This window comes from Colobus angolensis, unplaced genomic scaffold, assembly GCF_000951035.1.
Source record: "Colobus angolensis palliatus isolate OR3802 unplaced genomic scaffold, Cang.pa_1.0 Scaffold360, whole genome shotgun sequence".
NCBI lineage: Eukaryota > Metazoa > Chordata > Mammalia > Primates > Cercopithecidae > Colobus > Colobus angolensis.
Genome location: NW_012116933.1, coordinates 2,419,613 through 2,436,689, shown reverse-complemented (window position 1 = coordinate 2,436,689; position 17,077 = coordinate 2,419,613). Strand labels below are relative to the sequence as shown.

Sequence of the window (17,077 nt, the reverse complement as noted above, 5' to 3'; positions counted from 1 at the left end):
GAAATCAAGGGTTGAACTGACTTTTCAGTATGCATGTATACATACATACATGTTTGTATGTATACATATATTTTTAATTAAATCCTGAGAAATTACAGAGAGAGACAGAGCTATAGCAATTGAAATCATGTTTTTATCATTCTGGTCTTCTTTTGCAATATAAATGAAGATTGAAAAAATTTTAGTAGACTAGTTGGCCATGAAATGGTTGGTTTTTTATGCATGTTTACTAAACTCACACATTTAAGAAAATATCTTCAAGTTCTTCAGCCTATTCAATTTTTCTTTTTAATTATGGGGTGAAAATGCTTATGAACAATTTGCAGTGTCAATTGACAGCCTCCATGTGAATGGTTTATCTCTCTCACATTAATATGTGCAAAATATTATTGCTCCCTCTTATGCATATCTAGCAATATCAGCATCTTAGGGACGTTCAAAAACGTGTAAAGTTAAGGGAAGAGTTTCCACTGTATTAAAAAATATTTTGTATTATTTTTATGTTACTGAGATTTATTATTAAGCTTGCTTTCCAACATTGCTTTCTAATTGCTCCAAGCTTTCAAGAAGCCAAAACTTTGGAAGCTATGGTAATAAGATGTTTTTAATATACCCAAAGAACAAAATAGGTATGTGTGAAGGTAAGTGTAAAACTTAAAAGTAATTTGTTGTTACCCTTTCTCTGAAGCAAAAAAGCTCTCAGTTTGAATCCTGGTGCATCCTCTTTTTGAGTGGACAAGTTATCTAACCTTTTCCACCTTTCTAAGTCTCTCTAAAATTGTTGTGAGAATAAGCATAAATAATTTCATGTATACACATATTACCTTACAAAAATAAGGCACTGAAAAAATGATTTTTTGTGTGTTAACCGGAAAAGTGATTATAAGGACAGGAAGTGGCATCTAAATCTGTAAGTAGACGGATGCCCTTTTTCTGCAGCAGACATAGCCTGTTTTATATTTTCCTAAGCCACAACAAAAGTAAAATAAGTTCATATATATGAAATTTTAGTTGACTCTTCAACAACATGGAGGTTAGGGTTGCTGACGCCCCATGTAGTCCAAAATGTTCATATAACTTTTAACTCCCAAAAAACTTTACTAATAGCCTACTGTTGACTGGAAGACTTACTGATAACATCAATAGTCAATCAATACACTTGTTGTATGTTGTATGTATTACATGTATTAAGATATTTTCTTAAGTGTGTGAGTATTCTTACAAGTAAGTAAGCTAGAGAAAAGAAAATGTTAATAAGAACATGAGTGAGAGAAAACATGTTTAGTATTCACTACGTGGAAGTGGATCATCATAAAGGTCTCCATTCCTGTCATCTTCACACTGAGTAGGCTGAGGAGGAGGAGGAATCGGAGCAGTTGTGGCAGAGGCAAAAGAAAATCTGCATATAAGTGGACCTGCACAGCTTGAATCCATGTTGTTCAAGGGTCGACTGTATTTTATATACAGGTCAATTGCCTAAGAGTTAGGATAGCCAGCACTGTTAAACAGGGGCAGGTACGATTCTGTGTAATGCAGAGAACTCTCTCTCTAGCAATTTTAAAGATAATTCACAAAACAATTTGCATTTGCATGTTTCTGACACTTACCTTTTAGAAATGATGGTGTGTATCCATAAATTCAAGAAATAGTTTATTACAGTGGTTAGAGCATAAACTTTGAAAGCAGCCAGTGATGTGCCAGAATCAGCACTTGAGATAATGATTAACTAAATATTCAGATACTGCAAACCTGTAGTTAAACTATGGGTAGTTTGAAATTGGCCATGGTAAAGCATTCACATGGTGGAAATTGACAAATGTTATCAATCTAGGTCTCCCCTGCAACCACCACCTGGTTTGCCAGAAACCACTGATTCAGATATATATCTGTTTAAATGCCAACTTTAACACTTACTAGTTTATAGCCTTTAGTATCTTATCTTGCCTTTCTTTCTTGCAACTTCAAAATCTAGAAAATGATATAATTATTTATAGTCATAAGGTTGCTATGAGGATTAAGCTAACTTATATAATCATCCAGTGCACATCCAATAAATGGTGGTCATTTTAATAAGCCAAAATCATAAAAAAGATAACAAGAGAGAGAAAATCAAAAACTAAAGGGATAACCTTCTGAGAATAGTGAATTTTTGCTGCATTAACAGGTATCATTAGGCAAGACATTCTAGATCTATAATAGAGAAAAAAAATCTACTCTGGTTAATGCTTCACTCACCACGAAGAGACTGTTCGGTGTTTGTTCACTCTCTCCAAAGGGTGGGATAGGAGAATCAGTTCTGCTAGACTTGTTTTCTTGGTTAGCTTGTTGCTCTGGGATCGGCTCATATAAGCTATCCATAGAGCCTTCCTGCAACAGGGAGATTTATGAGTCAAGGAATAACAGAATAATAATTTTCCTTGAAAAGATACCTAATTTATCCACCCACCTTTATATAGTACTTTATTTAAATTACCCTGGGGATATGATTAAGAGTTTACAGTATGCTAATTTTCAACAGTGAACAATACAATAAAGCCAAGAATTATTACACAGCCAGGAATTATTGTTCCCACCATTATTACAGAGCCAAGAATTTAAACAAGAGTCTAAGTGTTACAGAGGCAGATACACAATGAGGGAATTCCTCAAGAGGTATGTTGAAGACATGAAGTTCAAAAAACTAAATAAATGCCTATTTGAAGCACCAATAAACTGTGTTGGTCACAGATTTGAGTTACATGTATGTCTCTAATTGGTACCGCCTCCTTTTATAAGAAATACAATCTGCTGATCTTAGTTTTCTCAACTGTAAAATAGCAGTTTCTAGGGCAGAGGACGCGAAGCAAGATGGCAAAATAGAAAGTTCCGGTGATCGTTTCCCCACAGCAAGGACCCCAAGTTAGCAACTATCTACACAGAGAAACTACCCCCTCATAAGAATCAAAATTCAGGTGAACACTCCTAGTACCTGGTTTTAACATCAAATCACTAAAAGAGGCACTGAAGAGATAGAAAAGACAATCCCGAATCTCCGACGCCACTACCCCCCTATCCTGGCACCTGCAGCCTGGTGTGGAGAGCATCTCTGGGCTCTGGAGAAGGGAGAACACAGCCATTGTGAGGCATTGAACTTAGTGCTATCCTGTTAGAGAATAAAAAAACCCAGACCAAACTCAACTGATGCCCAGCCATAGAGGGAGCATTTAAACCAGCCCTAGCCAGAAGGGAATCTCCTATTGCAATGATCCAAACTTGAGTGTCTGCAAACCTTGCCACCCAGGGCTACAGCACTCTGTGTCTCCAGTAAACTCAAAAGGCAGTCTAGGACACAAGGGCTGCAACTCCTGTGGGCGTGCCCAGTGTGAACTAAGCTCAGAGACTGTAGACTGAGGGGACATGTGACACACTGAGATACCGGTTGGGGCAGCCAAGGGAGTGCAGGCATCACCCTGCCCCTAACTTCAAGCTGCATATCTTGAGGCTCCAAAAGAGACCCCTTCCTTCTGCTTGAGGAGAGAAGGAAGTGTAGCGAGACCTTTGTCTTGCATCTAGGGTACCAGCTCAGCCACAGCATAATAGGGCACTGGTGAGAGTCATAAGGTACCCCTGCTCTGGGCCCTAGCTCCCAGATGACATTTCTAGGCAACCCTAGGCCAGAAGGAAACCGCTGCCCTGAAGGAAAGGATTCAGTCCTGGTAGTATTCATTACCTGCTAACTGAAGAGCACTTGGGCCCTGAATAGCCAGCAGTGATACCCAGATACTCTGGCTGTAGTGGCTACAGAGCAAAACTGCTTCTGTTTGAGAAAATCAGAGGGAAATGCAAAGGGGACTTTATCTTGAATCTTAGGTACCAGCACAGCCACATGGGGGTAAAGCACCAATGGGGCTCTTGTAGTCTCTTATTCCATACCTGGATGGCATTTCTGGACATGCCCTGGGCCAAAGGAGCGTCCAGTGCCCTGCAAGGTAAGTCCCAGGCCAGGTAGCACTCACAAAAAGCTGACTAAGAGACCTTGAGCCTTAAGAGAACATACATGGTAGTCTCACGGTACTCCTTGTGCCTAGGGTGATGTGGCTACAGAGTGAGGTTCCTCTGTCTTTAAAAACTGGACAGAAGAGTGGGAAGGATGGTGTGGTTTGAGTGTCAGCTCAACTGTAATACAATAGAACACCAGGTAGACTTCTAAGTTTTCAGACTCTAGTCCCTGACTCCTGGACTACACTTCTGGACTCACCCAGGGCCTGGGGGCTCTCAGTACCCTGAAGGGAAAGACAGAGGCATGACTGGATTTGTCACTTGCTGATTGTAGAGCCCCAGCACTTTGAGTGAACACAGGCAGTAGCCAGGGGTTGGTTACAGCAGGCCCCGGGAAAGACCCAGGGCTGTGCTGGCTTCAGGTCTGACCCAGCACAGTCACAGTAGTGGTGGCTACAAGGGTGCCACTGTCACTCCACCTCCGGCTTCCAGTAACTCATAACACAGAGGGAGACTCTGTATGTTTTGGAGAAAGTCATAAAAGAGAACAAGAGTTTCTGACTGGTAATCCAGAGAATCTCCCATATCTGGTCAAAAACCATCAGGGAGGTACTTCGATCTGCAAGAACCACAGTGCTACTGGGCTTGGGATGTCCCCTAAAGCAGACGCAGTTTAGATTACGAAACACAAGTCCTTTCAAATATCTGCAAAGCCTCCCCAAGAAGGACAACTACGAATAATCCAAGACAGTGAAGACTAGAATAAATACTTAACTCCTTAATGCCCAGACACCAAAGAACATCTACTAGCATCAACACCATCCAGAAAATCAGGACTTCACCAAGTAAGCTAAATAAGGCACCAGGGAGCAATCTTGGAGAAAGAGATATGTGATCTTTCAGATAATTTGAAATAGATGTGTTGAGGAAACTCAAGGAAATTCAAAATAACACAGAGAAGGAATTCAGAATTCTATCTAATAAATTAACAAATAAATTGAAATGATTAAAAAAAATCAAGCAGAAATCCTGAAGCTGAAAAATGCAATTGGCACGCTGAAGAATGCATCAGAGTCCTTTAATAGCAGAATGCATAAGCAGAAGAAAGAATTAGTGAGCCTAAAGACAGGCTATTTTAAAATACATAGTCAGAGGAGACAAAGAAAAAAGAACAAAAAACAATGTAGCACACCTATGGGATCTAGAAAATAGCCTCAAAAGAGCAAATCTAAGAGTCGTTGGCCTTAAAGAGGACATAGGTAAAGAGATAGGGGTAGAGAGTTTATTCAAAAGGATAATGACAGAACTTCCCAAACCTAGAGAAAGATATCAGTAGCCAAGTACAAGAAGGTTATAGAACACAAAGCAGATTTAACCCTAAGAAAACTACCTCAAGGTATTTAATAATCAAAGTCCCAATTGTCAAGGATAAAGAAAGAACTCTAAAAGCCACAAGAAAAAAGAAACAAATAATATACAATAGAACTCCTATACATCTGGCAACAGACTTTTCAGTAGAAACCTTACAGGCCAGGAGAGAGTAGCATGACATATTTAAAGTGCTTAGGGAAAATAATTTTTCCCCAGAATAATGTATCTGGTGAAAATATCTTTCAAACATGAAGGAATAAAGACTTTCCCAGACAAACAAAAGCTGAGGGGTTTCAACAATGCCAGGCCAGTCCTATAAGAAATGTTAAAGGGAGTACTTCAAACAGAAAGAAAAGGACAGTAATGAGCAATAAATAGTCACCTGAAGGTACAAAACTCACTGGTAATAGTAAGTACACAGAAATACACAGAATATTATAACACTCTAACTGTGGTGTGTAAACTACTCTTAAGTAGGAAGACTAAAAAATGAACCAACGAAAAATTATAACTACAACAGCTTTTCAAGACACTGTCAGTACAATAAGACATAAATAGAAGCAATGAAAAGTTAAAAAACAGGGAGACAAAGTCAATGTATTGAGTTTTTGTTAGTTTTCTTTTTGCTTGTTTGTTTATGCAAATAGTGTTAAGTTGTTAGCAGGTTAAAATGATGAGTCATACTATTTGCAAACCTCATGATAAACTCAAACCAAAAAACATACAATGAATACACAACAAGTAAAAAGCAAGAAACTAAACCATGTCTCCAGACACAGTTACCTTCAGTAGAGAAAGACAGGAAGGAGAGAAGGAAGGAAGATAAGACCAGAAAACAAGTAACAAATGGCAAGAGTAAGTCCTCAATTATCAATAATAACATTAAATTTAAATGGACTAAAATCTCCAATCAAAAGACATAGACAGGCTGCATGAATGAAAAAATATAACCCATTAATCGGTTCCCTGCCAGAAACACACTTTAACTATAAAAACACATATAGATGGACTGGGTGTGGTGGGTCACACCTGTGATCCCAGCACTTTGAAAGGCCAAGGTGGATGGATCACCTGAGGTCAGGAGTTTGAGACTAGTCTGAAAAACCTGGTGAAACCCCATGTCTACTAAAAATACAAATAGTAGTCAGGTGTGATGGCACACACCTGTAATCTCAGCTACTCGGGAGGCTGAGGCAGGAGAATCTCTTGAACCCAAGAGGCAGAGGTTGCAGTGAGCAGCCAAGATCACACCACTGCACTCCACCCTGGGTGATAGAATGAGACACTGTCTCAAAACACACACACACACATACACACACACACACACACACACACTCAGAAAGAGAGAAAATAAAGGGATGGAAAAAGATATTCTATGCCAATGAAAACCAAAAAAGAATGGAAGTCACTAAACTTATATCAGATAAAATAGATTTCAACACAAAATCTGTAAGAAGAGACAAAGAAGGTCACTATTTAATGATAAAGGGATCAATTCAGCAAGATTATATAAACATTTTAAATATATATACACCCAACACTGGAGTACTCAGGCAAATAAAGGAAATATTTTTAGAGATAAAGAGGGAGATAGGACTGAATACAATAATAGCTAGAGACTTTAACATCCCATTTTCAGCTTAGGAAAGATCTTCCAGACAGAAAATCAAAAAAGAAACATCAGACTGAATCTTCACTATAGAGTAAATTGATCTAATAGATATTTACAGAACATTTCAGCCAAAAGCTGCAGAATACACATTCTTTTCCCTAGAAAATGTAGTATTCTCAAGCATAAAATATATGTAAAACAAAAAAATATTAAAACATGAAATAAATTGAAATAATAGTAAGCATCTTCTCTTACCACAATGGAATAAAACTAGAAACTAATAAGAGTAGAAATTTTGGAAACTACACAACATGGGAATTAAACAATACACTCCTGAATGACGAGTAGTCAATGAAGAGATTAAGAAGGAAATTGGAAAATTTCTTGAAAGAAGTGATAATAGAAACAAAACATACCCAAACCTATGGGATACACCAAAGGCAGTACTAAGAGGGAAGTTTATAGCTATAAATGACTACATCAAAAAAGAGGAATAACTTCAAATGAACAACCTAACAATGCATCCTAAGGAACTAGAAAAGTAAGAGCAAACCAAATGCCAAATTAGTAGAAGAAAAGAAATAATAAAGGTCCTAGCAGAAATACATGAAATTGAAATTTTAAAAAAAATACAAAAGATTAATGACACAAAAAGTTGTTTATTTGAAAAGTTAAACCAAATTAACAAACTTTTAGACAGACTAAAAAAAAGAGATAAGGTTCAAATAAATAAAATCAGAAAAGAAAAAGTGGACACTACAACTGATACTGCAGAAACTCAAAGCATCATTAGTGACTACTATGAGCAACTATATGCCAATAAATTTAAAAATCTAGAAGAAATGAATTCCTAGATGCATACAAAGTACCAAGATTGAACCAAGAGGAAATCCAAAACCTGAAAAGACCAATAACAAGTTACAAGATCAAAGCCATAAAAAAAGAAATCTCCCACTAAAGAAAAGCTCAGAACCTGAGAGCTTCACTTCTGAATTCTACCAAACCTTTAAAGAAGAATTAACACCAATCTTACTCAAACTATTCCAAAAAGTGGAGGAGAGGGGAATACTTCCAAACTCATTCTATGAAGCCAATATTACTCTGATACCAAAACCAGACAAAGACACATCAAAAACAGACAAACAAACAAACAAACAAAACAAACTACAGGCCAATATCTCTGATGAGTATTGATGCAAAACTCCTGAACAAAATACTACCAAACTAAATTCAACAATATGTTAGAAAGATCATTCATCATCCAAGTGAGGTTTATCCCAGGGATGCAAGAATAGTTGAACATATTCAAATCAATCAGTGTGATACATCATATCAACAGAATGAAGTTTAAAAACCATATTATTATATAAATTTATACTAAAAAATCATTTAATAAAATTTGACATTCCTTCATGATAAAAAAAAAATACCTAAAAAACCTGAGTCTAGATGGAACATACCTCAACATAATAAACAGACCCACAGCTAGTATCATACTGACTGGGGAAAAGATGAAAGCCTTTCCTCTAAGATCTGGAATACAGCATGGCTCACCAGTGTTATTCAGCATAGTACTGGAAGTCCTAGCTAGGGAAGTTAGACAAGGAAAGATATACATGGCATCCAAATTGGAAACAAAAAAGTCAAATTATACCTGTTTGCAGATGATATGATCTTATATTTGGAAAACCCTAAAAATTCCACAGGAAAACTATTAGAACTAATAAATTTAGTAATGTTGCAGGATACAATTTCAGCATACAAATATCAGTAGCATTTCTATGAGAATAGGGAACAATATAAAAAGGAAATTAAAAAGTAATCGTATTTACACTAGCTACACATAAAATTAAATCCCTAGGAATTAACCAAAGTGAAAGATCTTTGTAACAAAAGCTATAAGATATTGATGAAAGAAATTGAGAAGGACATAAAAAATTTGAAAATATTTATTGAAAAATAGTTTATATTCATGGATTTATTGAAAAATAATATAGGGTCATGGATTGAAAGACAATTTTGTTAAAAAAAAATGTCCATACTACTCAAAGCAAACTACAGATTCAATGCAACCTCAGTCAAAATACCAGTGACATTCTTCACAGAAATAGAAAAAAAAATCCTAAAATTTATATGGGACTATAAAAGACACAGAATAGCCAAAGCTATTCTAAGCAAAAAGAACAAAACTGGATAAATCACATTACCTGACTTCAAATTAGACTACAGAGCTATAGTAACCTAAACAGAACGGTACTGGCATAAAAACAGACACATAGACCAATGTAAAAAATAGAGAACTCAGAAACAAATCAGCATACCTATGGTGAACTCATTTTTGACAAAGGTGTTAAGAACACACACTGGGGAAAAGACAGTCTCTTCAATGAATAGTACTGGAAAAACTATTCAAATGCAGAAGAATGAAATTAGGCCCCCATCTATCACCATATATACAAATAAAATCAAAATGGATTTAAGACTTAAATCTAAGACCTCAAACTATGAAACTACAAGAAAACATTAGAGAAAATCTTCAAGATATTGGTCTGGAAAAGGATTTATCGAGTAATTCCCCACAACTATAGGCAACCAAAGCAAAACGGAACAAATGGTCTCGTATGTTGAAAAGCTTCTGCACAACGAAAGATATAATCAACAAAGTTAAGAAACAACCCACAGAATGGGAGAAAACATTTGCACAATATCCATCTGACGTGAGATTAATAACCAGAATATATGTGGAACTCAAACAACTCTATAGGAAAAAGTCTAATAGTCTGATCAAAAAATGGGCAAAAGAATTTGAATAGACATTTCCAAAAGAAGACATATGAACGGCAAACAGGCATGTGAAAAAGTGCTCAACATCATTGATCATCAGATAAATTCAAATCAGAACTACAATGAGATGTTGTCTGACCCTAGTTAAAATGGCTCATATCCAAAAGACAGGTACTAGTAACTGCTGGTGAAGCTGTGGAGAAAAAGGAACCCTATTACACTGTTGGTGGGAATATAAATTAGCACAACCACTATGGAGAACAGTTTGGAGGTTTCCCAAAAAACGAAAAATTGAGCTAACATATGATCCAGCAATCTCACTGCTGGGTAGATACTTCCCAAAAAGGAAAACAGTATATACAGTATATCAAACAGATATCTGAACTCCTACATTTGTTGCAGCACTGTTACAATAGCTAAGATTTGGACACAACCTAAGTGTCTATCAACAGATGAATGGATAAAGAAAATACCGTACATACACACAATGGAGTATGGTTCAGCCATAAAAAAAGAATGAAATCCAGTCATTTGCAACAACATAAATAGAACTGGAGATGATTATGTTAAGTGAAATAACTCAGTCACTGAAAGACAAACATCACATATTTTCACTTATCTGTGGAATCTAAAAATCAAAACAATTGAACTCATGTACATGGAGATTAGAAGGATGGTTACCAGAGGCTAGGAAGAGTAGTGGGGTTCTGGGGGGAACGGGTACAAAACAATAGAAAGAATGAATGTGACCTACTATTTGATAGCACAATAGGGTGACTATAGTCAATAATAACTTAATTGTACATTTTAAAATAATTTAAAGGGTGTAACTGGAATGTTTTTAACTCAAAGGATAAATGTTTGTGGGGATTGATACCCCATTCTCCATGATGTGCTTATTTCACATTGCATGTCTGTTTCAAGTCATCTCATGTACCCCATAAATATATACACCTACTATGTACCTACAGAAATTTTAAAAATTTGGAAGAATGAAAAAGCATCAAGGACAAATGATACACAGTGCAACACACACACACACACACACACACACACACACACACACACAGCAGTTTCATTCACCTTACCAAGAAGCTATAAGGATAAAATAAATTCAAGGCATGTTTTGAAATAGCAAAAATATTTTACAAGTACATTCAAAGAATTAATATTAATGTTTAGAACACTGATAATAAAATATTATTTATTCATTTTTATCCTTGTATGAAAAAATGAACTTAAAATACATGAGTTTGGATTTAAAATCATTGTGTAATGTATTATAACTTCTTTATATTTTGAAAGCAAACTTATTAATCAAATTGACTTTTTAAAAAAGATATAATTAGTCTAGTTATGACATCATCTAGAAGCAGTCTTAAAGGAGAGAGGTATACACCATACACTTAGCATATTGAAAAGTTCTAGGTATATCAACATATAAAGTGAAGATTTGATGCCTTGTCTACCTTTAGAACTTTCAGCCAATATGATTTGCCATTTCCTCTTTTAAGTAACCCCTGTTTCAAGCACATTACAAACCACTGATAAAAGGATTAAGAACTAAGTATGTTATGAGCGCTTTAAAATACATAAACGTGTAGGGAAACCTAACAGCAATACACAGTAGTAAGTGAAACTATAACTTTAGACCTATTAAGCTCCCATCCAAAAATAGACAGCATTGGGCAGATCTTAAGCCTTAAAGGGTAGCATACAATAGATGCCCTCTACATAAGACAAACTCCATGATGGAAATACAGGGCCTATGGTAGCAACCACTGCTATAAAAGGGGACTGAAAAAAGCTTCTGTCAATAGCTGCTGGGGCTCTTGCTTACAGGAAGGTATGGGCCAGAAAAGCAAAATTTAACAACACAGCCAGCAAAACAGAATATGAAACAAACTACCAATGGTTCAGTGTCTAGGTTAGTAATAGTCCATATATCTGTCTGGAATAAGATCTCTGGACCAGCAATGCAAGCCCTGGTTTTTAACTGGGGCATCTGGAAGACAAGAGATTTTTGCCTCATTAGTAGATAAAGCAAGGTGAAGAAGCCAGGAAAGAAAGAAAGAGAGAGAGAGAAAGAAAAAGGGTTGTCATTCTAAATTAGCCAAAGCACTGTGAAGAGATCAAATGCTGGGAAAGAGAGCCAACTGAATTGACGATCAGAAAACTAAACCATTTCCTTCCAGATGAAATTAAAATCATAAAACAGATGGAGAGATAATTTAAGAAAGAATATATATAATCTTCAGAGCTAAATAAAACAGTAATATTTGATTAAAAAGCAATAATTTATGATGAAACCAAAACAGAAATGAAACAAAAATCATTAAATAGAAACAAAGAACAATTACAGTCTTGAAAATAAATAATATAATCACAGAAATTTATATTAATCAAAAATTGAACTCTAGACCTTTCATAAGAGAGAATTAGAAAATGCTGAGTTCACTTAGGGTGCAGCATAGAAGGATAAATGGAAAACATGATACACACAGGTAAAAGGTTGGAAGATATATTAAAAGATGACAAAATACTACTAATAGGAATTCTAGAAAAAGAAAATGATGGAATTTTCTTATTAATGCAAGAAAACAACAGACCAATTTTAGGTATTAACATAGATTTTTAAATCCTAAAAAAAATCAACAAAATCAAATAGTACACATAAAACTACATTATGACCAATTAGTGTGTAACATAGAAATGTAACAAAGCTTCAATATTTAAATCTAGGTTAAAATATTTAAAAGGAAGTTAATCTCAATAAATGTTTAGGGCACTTGAAAATTTTTAATGTTTACCCAAGTCAAAATTTTAGCAAATTGGGAAAAGGCAGGACTTCCTTAACCTGGTTAGAGTTATTTAAAAAAATTTCCTCATGAAGACTGAATTATAAATAATTACATCAGCATTGGAAATAAGAGTAGGATGACTGCTATCATGGCATTCCTACTTGTCAATATTATGGAAGATAAAGAAGTTGAGAATAATATAAATCCTAAAGAAAGGCATAATTTATAGATTATTTGCACAGAAAATCTGAGAAAACCATAGAGTATGTCTCAGAATTCTTCGAGATCAGCAAAATTATTTTTTTGGCTATCAATGTGCTAATAATGTATCTCTAAATCAGCATCAACAAACTTGGAGAAAAATTCACAATGGCATCCCAAATTCTTAGACGCCTAACAATAAATTTAATAAAAGCTGTGCAAGATATCATAGGCAAAATTATAAAATATTATTGAAGGCTATGAAAGAATTGAATAAAGTGTTATCTATGTTTCTGAACGAAAAGACCTAACACTTAATGAAGTCAAATTCCCCTAAAAATGGTGTAAAATTCAAATTCATTTCAGTCAAAATCCCATCAAAGGTATTCATATAATTTGACAATATGAACCTAAGTTTATATAGAAAAAAGACGAAGTCCAAACTTTGAAGAAGGACAAATGGGGAGCAGGGTATTCTTCTGAGTAAGGCTTACATGGCAGTAGAATTATTAATATTTTAGTAAGTACTTAAAAGAACGAGTAAAAGGAAAGGGATAGAAATGAACCAATGGGTTAGAATAAAGAATCCAAATAAAGACAGAGGCAGCATTTCAAATTATTGAAGAAATTGTGCAGGGATAATTGATTTGTAACCTCATGGGTTACAAAGACATGTTAAATGCAATAACTGTATGATGAGCTCAACAAGAAAAATCACTGTACTTCAAATGAGCAAGTTTTCTAAAAGCCTTATCACCACGTAAAACTCTAAGAAAAATTGTGGAGTCAGAGTGGCATATATAAAAGGATAGTTCTGCCTCCCTTTTGAAAGATAGACCCCATTTCAAGTTTATAGATCCAAAATAATAGCAATCACCTTTAATGGATTATTTATAGTATCCGTGGTTCAGAATGGGTAGTTCATTAAGTTTCTGCCTTTATATTTCTCTTAAAAACCCCATTTACAGAAAGATTTACAATTTTCCCCTACACTTAAATAAGAGATGGTTAACTCTTTCATTCTTTCTTTAGTGGTAATCTTTACGTGACACATAACGTTTAAAATCACCTGCTTCCCAGAGATTTAAAGGTCAGTGTATTTACTTTTTCATTTTTTAAAATTCAAGAATCTTTCCATTAAACCAGTGGTTTTTATTCTCTTTTCTTAAATGCAGTGTCCCATGTGTTCACATTCCTACAGCTATGGATAAAATATATTTTGGATTTTGCATAAATTCCTGGCAAGAGCTGTAACCCCAGCCCTTTTTCAAAACTTATAACAGCACAGCAGGGTGTCACAACACTCTGGTTAAGAACCTACACTAAATTATTTTCTGCATTTTTTCCACAAGAAGGAATAAAAAACACCTAAGATAATGTTTGTTTTTTAAGTACCTTGTACACATTTTCTTATTAAAGCAATTGAATTTGATAACATAAACTTTGCAATGATTCAACAAAAGACCGGGGTTCTCGATGGTTCCGTCTAATCAAATATGTTTCTGAACAAGTAACTTCTTAAGGACAACTTTAACAGACAGAAAAGAGTTACAGTCATATTGAGTCCATGAGCCAGGACTTTCAGGCAATCCTTTTTAAGTATGTGCTCCCTTCCGTATATCAGAGAGGAAGACAATCAAGCTCATTATATGGTTATATGTCTTTAGCAGCAGCATTACAAATGTATGTCACCCCACGCTGAACCATGCTATGTTATAGAAACATTAGCATACTGATTATATTACCATTCAAAATGATTTCAGAAAGCAATCGTCTTTGGTGCCACCCTGCCTATTTCCACGGGAAGTATATTTATATAAGTCACATATAGCTCTTTTAGATCAACTAGAAAAGTATGCACAATACCACTTAAATCACCTGAAATGGGATTTCTGCCATCAGATTTATACCGCACAAAGCAAAGTTGAGAGCTGGCAGTTATTTTGTAAATTGGACTATATAGGCAACAAGAACTCGATGATTCAGCCTCCCACAACTCACAATTGCATTTTATTTTTCAAGATGCTCTAAGATTAAATCCCTTATCTGGGTTTAAAATGCCTCCTGTTTAGGTATTACAACGTATGTCAGCACCATCTCTACTGCTTATGTTAATCTTATGTGCAATTTGGAAAGAAAACAAGCATCAGAACTAGGCCATTTTATTTTCCCAAAAGAGAGGGATCGCCCATCGACATCTTGAAAAACCAATGAATAGACATAATGCCCTGCTGTAAACACAGATAGAAATGAATAAAATTATTTTTGAAATCCATTTTTAAGCATTGGCAGATGGTCACAATTGCAGGTTAGAGTTATAAAGTATTTTCAGATCCATGACTACCTGATAACTTTCACTGATCCACTTCAGGCTAAAGGGGAAAAAAAGTAATAATGTGAAAAAGAATTTGAGAGGTGCTTATACCCTTGAGTAAGCACATCTCGAGGACTGGATTAATCTATTGTACCTTGCATTTACAGTGTGGTGCAACTCAGAAAACTACCTCCGTGGAAGTTTAACCAAGTCAACATTGAAAGGAATTCATTACTCAAAGAACAAAGAAGAAATTTTGATTCCTGGGATGTCTCAAAGCAAAGCAAGCAACACAAAGCCTGCATGGTTTGCAAAATTTTGTCTCATACTCATAACAAATAGAAGAAAATTATTTCTCAAAAATACTGTTCCCAGAATATTATACTTAAAAATTCAGCATCAAAATATTAAATAAATAGTAATTGCTGCAGATTTTTTTTTTATTACTTGTCTTTGAGTAGAGTTGGCTTAAGTGCTTTAATGAAAGCATCCTTTCTCACTGTTCTTTTTGATGGGAACTTTCTGAGATGCTAAATGTATTAATATCATCACATAGGAAGTTTAGAATATATCCTAATTTCATTCCTTTTATTTGACACAGTAAAATTAAAATAAGAACATAAATGGTGCAAATAAAGGAACTTACCAGCGAAATGCAAAAAAGATTCATTTTGACCAGCTTCACTCTCTTGCTGCTCTGCTTTGAAAACTACAATTGCCTCTTGTAGCTCCCTCTTGCCTTCACAGCTGTTTGGCCAGTTCTCATGGGAGATTATTACAAAGTAAAATCCCTGCCATAATCCAGGGGATTCAGAGACCATTATCAAATAATATAGGCCTTTATTGAACAAACAATTTTCTAAATTAATGAAGAACCCTGATCCATAAAATGAGAGAATGAGACTTACCACGATCTGTGTAAACAGATTTCAAAGGTGGCAATGATAGTCCTAAAACCTGCAGTGAAAATGCATTGAAAACAACTACAGGCAAACCTGGAGGAAGTATTATTCTTCAGGATAAAAGTAACATCTTCCTTTTAAAGGTGGTAGGTCAAGGGTACATCTCACATTCTTCCCATCTCCCATTCCTATTTTCTCTTTCAACAATTAACAAAACATTTGATTCAATACATGACAAGATAGAGAGACAAACACATTTTTCCGATGGCAAAATATGCAAAGTGCATAAATCTAAAATGTACCACTTTAACCACTTTTAAGTAAACAGTTCAGTAACATTAAGTACCTCTACACTGTTGTGCAACTATCACCACCATGCATCTCCAGAACCATTTCATCTTTCCTAATATTTCCTAACTCAAATCCCATACCCATAAAACACTAACTGCTCTACCCATTTCCCCTGCCTCTCAGGCCCTGGAAACAGCCTTTCTACTTTCTGTCTCTAAATTTGACTACTCTACATGCTTTCTGTAAGTGGAATCAATATATACCATCTGGTGACTGACTTACCTCACTTAGCATAATATCTTCAAGGTGCATCCATGTAATAGCATGTGCCAGAATTTCCTTCATTTTTAAGGCTGAATAAGATTCCTTTTTGTGTATATACCACAATTTGCTTATCCACTTGTTTGCTGATAAACACTTGGATTACTTCTACCTTTGACTATTGTGAATAAGACTGCTATGAACATAGATGTACTAATATCTGTTTGAGTCTCTGCTTTCAATTCTTTTGGGTATATATCGAGAAGGGAATTGTTGGATCCTTTGTTAATTCCATGTTAATGAGGAACCACCATACTGTTTTTCTTATTGACTGCATCATTTACATTCTCACCTACAGTACACACAGGTTCCATTTTCTTTGCATCCTTGCTAGTCTTTGTTACTTTCTGTTTTTTTGTTGTTGTTGTTTCGTTTGTTTGTGTGTGTGTGTTTTTTTTAATAGTGGCTACCCTAATGAGTGTGAAATGGTATCTCATGGTTTTGATTTGCATTTGCCTAGTGATTAGTGGTGATGAGCATCTTTTTATTAGCCATATATGTA

At 35.2% G+C, this 17,077-nt stretch overlaps 1 protein-coding gene across 1 annotated transcript in view; it reads right to left on the bottom strand.

The window, feature by feature from the left end:
* The window catches only part of LOC105519896 (putative uncharacterized protein ENSP00000383407), a 58,166-nt gene extending 42,387 nt beyond the window's left edge, over window positions 1-15,779 (bottom strand). Inside the window, exons 1-2 of the mRNA XM_011953431.1 lie at window positions 15,708-15,779; window positions 2,236-2,367 (exon numbers count right to left, since the gene is read on the bottom strand). Coding sequence (XP_011808821.1) covers window positions 2,236-2,367; window positions 15,708-15,731 — 156 coding nt within the window. The 5' untranslated portion in view covers window positions 15,732-15,779. The remainder of the gene's footprint in view (window positions 1-2,235; window positions 2,368-15,707) is intronic.
* Window positions 15,780-17,077: the final 1,298 nt, after the last annotated feature.